Raw genomic sequence first — 5,571 nt, forward strand, 5'->3', positions numbered from 1 at the left:
CTTTTCTCTTCTTTAATTTCTTCACCAGACTATCCACTGCTTTTTCTGCCCATTTTTCTTCCTCGTCACCCTGAAAACATGAGTAAAATAAAATTTAAAATTATTTAGAAACAGAAGTTAATCAATCCATGTGTAGTATTTTAGTATTTTAATGCTGCTTTATCACATAAAATTTCTTTAAAACATAAAAAAACACTATTAATAGGATTAATAAATCATCATAACCAATAAATTCATGTGTAAAAATAAACTAAGAATGAATCAATCATTCTTGGAATAATCGAAATTGAGGAGTGAGTCATAACAAATGCAATAACATCCTGTTCATAGTACATTTATTTTTGTATACAGCAGGTGCAAATAAGAAACACATTTTCATTATATTAAAAGGGGCAAACGCTCAGCATGAGCACCTTCATAATCAACAACCCATGGACATCAGCTACACCAGAAGAACTAGATGAGATGCCCACCTTTGTAGAAATGGTAGGCTCAATTCTTGCAGGAGCTGCATTAGTTTGGAAACACCGCCAAGGTTTAAATTTAAATCAAATGACACTATGTTAAACTTTGAAAGGAGGGCAGGATTATGGTGATCAGGTACAAATCATACTTCTTAACTTATTATTATAGATACCAACATTTAGATGGATGGATGTTTGTTATAATGTATCTCAAGAATAACTCCATTTCACTGAAATTTATCACAGGCATAGGAAATAGTCTGGAACAACACAGAAGCTACTTATTAAGTTTTTATTGCACAAGGACAACACTAGCAGCTAATAATTCTAAATTCAAAATAATTGACATTAATGTGTGATTAAAAAAAAAACATACAGATGAATTGAGCACTTCCTTCTTTTGGGAAGTCAATCAAAAAGAACCCTGAAGGAAATGCAAGCTGTAAATCTGTACACAAATCAAATATATTAAGTCAACTCTCCACTATGGGCCCACTGGTCAGCATTGAATATGGCCTAGTTATCTCCAACATAGCTCCGAGAACTTTGGTAATCACATTTACTAAGAGTTGACAACTATGTAATATTCTTTTAAGCTTTTTACTTAATTTATAAATCACAAATAGATAGTGTAAAATAGTATATTTTAAATAAAATTACAGTTTACTAGCTTTCGCCCGCGACTCTGTCCACATGAAATGAAAAAAAAAACAGTGAATAGCCTATGTGTTCTTCCAGACTATCTTCTACATGTATGCCAAATTTCATTAAAATCCGTTTAGCTATTTAGGCTACAAACTCTAACAAATATCCATCCATCCATCCATCTAATTTTTTACATTTGTAATATAAGTAAGAAGTAAGATGGATGGGAGTTTTATTCATAACAATAAAACAAGGCAAGTTAATAGTACTAATGAGAAAAAGCCTAGTTAAGTTACTGCTACTAGTAGAGATGCATTATTAATTTATATGTAAAGTATATGTTAATAGTATCACAGTATACTCATTTATGTTGATGTCTGATATACTGTAATGATTCCTCAGTTTAAAATAATTCACGAATGTACTTTGAGATCACTACATTAATGATTTCATGTTCCATTTATAATATGCTATATTACTTAATATAATAAAATCGAGTTTACAAAATTTTTGTATTTGGTTTCAACAAACATCACTTATTTCCGTTTTCCCTTTCATATTGCATCATAAAGAAAATAGCTGTATGAATGTTTGTTAAAACAACAGTTTGCAAGGGGAATAAATTAGACGAATAGAAATAGAATAACATTGCTCTATAGAAGCAAGTAATGATAACCAAAAGTGGTAGATACACGCCTCATTAGACATCTTACCTGTTTCCAGCCAAGAAGCTTCTTCACAGCGGGGCTCGTGAAGGAGAATAGGCTATTCAGGCTCGACATAGGACCACTGCTAGAGGATTCACCATCGTCAGTCTCCATAGTGAAAAACCGTCCGGGAACTTTGATGAGTCACCACGACCAAGGGAACCCGCCAATTTCTGTAGCGTTGAAACACTTAATCGGCCATCGATTAGCTCACTTGGTATTCCCCACAATATCCAGGATCCAATTACAATCACGAACACACAAAATAGCGATTAGCGTGACACTAGAGTATGACAGATAGAGAAAAACTAAAGCCGCGTTAATAACTTCATGTTTTTATCTTATCTGTACATTGAAAAATTATAGATTATACAGTAAAATGTTTTGGTTATCGTACAGCCCAATTTCTTTTTTACTGAATCCGGTTCTGACATCTGATTCAGTGAAAAGAGAAAAAAATACCTCATTCTTCACAAAAATAAATTTACAAACTAAATACGCAATCACTATAATAATTACACTTATTTAACGGTAACTACTAGCATAAGATTAAGGAAAAAAATCAAAATAGATTGCTTTTAATTTCTGCATAGCAAATCCATAAACGGAACGTTATAAACATATTTTAAGTGCAGAACTCTATGAAAAGAAGTAGGCTTTTTGCCGTGGTATTTTGTGCCTATTTGATTTTTGCCATTTTGGCGCTGACTGTGGCGGTTTGTAAGAGTGGTGAGAATTCGAACTAATAATATAGAAGGAATTAACTGTCACTAACGTCAACAGTCTGTCAGTCAGTCAGTCTGGCCCGTTTAAATTGGAACGAATGAACTTTTGGTTTTTTTATGCAGTGACCTATCTCAAGATAGAGTTCAGTTATTTTACCAGAACGAGATACAAGAATTTTCTCGAATTTTAAGTGTCAGTGTCGCTCATTCATATTCATTTGTATTTCTACATTTCGGAAGCTCGAATCATTGTTAGCGTTGCGAACAAAGAGAATAACTTGTGTTTCCAAGTGATTAAGCAATTAGTGTGATAAGAAGTTTTAATTTTTGTAATAATAACTTTAGTGCACAATCATGGAACAGGTAGGAGGTTATGCCGAACCGCGGTGTTATTTGAATGCGGTAAATGTTGTATTAAAAGATATTAATCTTCTATCGGTATAATTTTTAGGTTAACCAATTAAAGGAAAAGGGGAACGCCGCTTTAGCGTCTGGTGAATTCGATCTTGCTGTAAGACATTACACCGAAGCAATAAAATTGGATCCAAGCAACCATGTTCTATTTAGTAATAGGTCAGCAGCTCACGCCAAAGCAGAAAACTATGTTGCCGCTCTGGAAGATGCGAATAAGACAGTGTCCTTGAATCCGACTTGGAGTAAGGGATATTCGAGAAAAGGCAGTGCATTAGCATATTTGGGTAGATTTGAGGAAGCAATCGCGGCTTACGAGAAGGGATTGGAACTAGAGCCTGGCAACCAGCAGTTAGCAACAGGTCTAGCTGAAGTTAGGAAGCAGGCGGAGTCAAGTAAATTGGAAACTGCAAAATTATTTGATAAATTAAAGGCTAACCCTCAGACACGAGAGTGGTTGAAGGACCCTGATTATGTACGAATGGTTCATGTAAGTCTTACTGATGTTTTTGAAATAATCTCTCTAAAAACTTCACTGATCATTTAGGCATAATTTTTATAGCTGTGAATTACTTATATGGTTACCATTATATGTTTAGACTCTTAGATTTCTTAAAAAATCAAAATGCTTTAGTCTATATTAAAATTATACTCAATTCTAACTAGGTATTACAGAACTTTTATCAATTGCATTTTTCCAGAAATTAGCACTAAATCCATTTGACTCGAGAGTTTTAGAAGGAAAAATGGATGATCAGCGTGTTTTAACAACAATTAGCGTAATGTTAGGTCTAGATATGAGTATGGATGTAGATCCTCCAGCATCAGAGACAAAGTCCACCCCACCGCCTAAGAAAGAAGAGCCTCCGAAGCCTAAATATGAAGATGTTCCAGAGAACCGTAGACTAGCATTACAAGAGAAAGATTTAGGAAATGACTGTTATAAGAAAAAGGACTTTGATAATGCAATCAAACATTACCAGAAAGCTATTGAACATGATTCCACAGATATAACATTCTACACCAACATGGCTGCGGTTTATTTTGAATTGAAAGAGTATGAGAATTGCATTAAAGAATGTGAGAAGGCAATTGATATTGGTAGAGAAAATAGGGCTGACTTCAAATTAATAGCTAAGGCTTTCACTAGAATTGGTAAGTATTTTTTAACAATAGAATTGCAGAATTTAATTTATACTTAAAAATATTCTCAACATTTATAACTAACTTAAACCCTTGACTTCATCTGCGCAAAAAAACATAGTAGCCTGTGTGTTCTATATCCTACATCTATGCCAAATTACATAGGGATATGTTTGTCCATTTTAGAGATACATAGAAAGTTTTATTTTATCAAAGCTTTCACATTATTTTAAGTTGGTTAAATTTCTTAATTGACTATGGCCTAGTCACCCTGTATTAGAGTAGGCTCCCGGCCCTCGGTGGGGACGTATAGTGAGCTGGTGATGATGATGATGAAACTTCTTAATAAAATGACATGTATAATGTGTTTTAAATTGAATTTAAATTTACTTCCTGTGTCTTTAATTTTCAATATCATTTTAAAATATCTATTTCAATAAAATAAGTTTCTTGGCATCACCAAACATGGTAATTTTTTTTGTGATTTCGTCATATTTCGTAACTTCAAGGTAATGCATATAAGAAAATGGAGCAATGGAAGTTAGCAAAGACATACTATGAGAAGTCAATGTCTGAGCACAGGACTCCGGAGATAAAAACATTGTTAAGTGAGGTGGAACGCCGCATTGTTGAAGAAGAGAAGAAAGCTTATATCGACCCAGTGAAATCTGAACAAGAAAAGGAACTTGGAAATGAATACTTTAAGAAAGGTATGTGAAATTTTTTAATAAATTCTGTTAAAGTTTTTTTAAATATGTCTATAGAACTTTGTCTCAAATAATAAAATGTTCACATTCATTTAATTATGGAAAAGTGTAATTTAAAAAAATTATTGCCCATTTATCAATCATTTCCTGTACTGTGGTTATTCTTGTGAAACATTTATAAATACACTAGCTTACCCGACTCCATCCCCGTGGAATTAAAAAAAACAAAGTTAATAGATTATCCTCTACATCTATGCCAAATTTCATCAAGATCTGTTCAGCTGTTTACTACATACTCTAACAAATATCCATCTATCCATCTAATCTTTTGCACTTATAATATAAGTAAGAAAGTAAGAAGTAAGTATTCCTTGTTTCATAGCCTTTCTAATTTTAAACATAAACTGAATTTTCAATATTAAACTATTATAACAAATGAAAAAGGATGGTTTGAATTGTTTTATAGTTTACATAATGTTGTTTCATGGAACATAGTACCAAAACATGTTAATGTGAACAAATGCTTTCTATATTCATAAGTTATTGTTATTAATTTCCCCAAAAGTCCTAAAACTATGAGGGTTCTCGTAGTTCCTAAAATCATATGGGATATCACAAGTCCTAAAACATTGCGATTCCATAGAGTCTAAAATAGTATTGAATCCCTGAGCTGTTAAAGTTTGGAAACCCAGATTGCAATCCGTGAACATTGTAATCACCAGGTGACTACAGTACAGCGGTGAAACACTACACGGAGGCGATCCGCCGC

At 33.2% G+C, this 5,571-nt stretch overlaps 2 protein-coding genes across 2 annotated transcripts in view; one reads left to right on the forward strand and one right to left on the reverse strand.

Annotated features, from left to right (window-relative positions):
• The window catches only part of LOC106111478 (protein mothers against dpp), a 4,484-nt gene extending 2,240 nt beyond the window's left edge, over positions 1–2,244 (reverse strand). Inside the window, exons 1-2 of the mRNA XM_013293597.1 lie at positions 1,823–2,244; positions 4–70 (exon numbers count right to left, since the gene is read on the reverse strand). Coding sequence (XP_013149051.1) covers positions 4–70; positions 1,823–1,930 — 175 coding nt within the window. The 5' untranslated portion in view covers positions 1,931–2,244. The remainder of the gene's footprint in view (positions 1–3; positions 71–1,822) is intronic.
• Positions 2,245–2,630: 386 nt separating this feature from the next.
• The window catches only part of LOC106111479 (stress-induced-phosphoprotein 1-like), a 6,569-nt gene continuing 3,628 nt past the window's right edge, over positions 2,631–5,571 (forward strand). Inside the window, exons 1-5 of the mRNA XM_013293598.1 lie at positions 2,631–2,904; positions 2,993–3,442; positions 3,654–4,107; positions 4,605–4,805; positions 5,525–5,569. Of these exons, the coding sequence (XP_013149052.1) occupies positions 2,896–2,904; positions 2,993–3,442; positions 3,654–4,107; positions 4,605–4,805; positions 5,525–5,569 (1,159 nt within the window). The 5' untranslated portion in view covers positions 2,631–2,895. The remainder of the gene's footprint in view (positions 2,905–2,992; positions 3,443–3,653; positions 4,108–4,604; positions 4,806–5,524; positions 5,570–5,571) is intronic.

The sequence above is a fragment of the Papilio polytes genome, unplaced genomic scaffold (assembly GCF_000836215.1).
Source record: "Papilio polytes unplaced genomic scaffold, Ppol_1.0 DF824158.1, whole genome shotgun sequence".
Classification (NCBI taxonomy): domain Eukaryota; kingdom Metazoa; phylum Arthropoda; class Insecta; order Lepidoptera; family Papilionidae; genus Papilio; species Papilio polytes.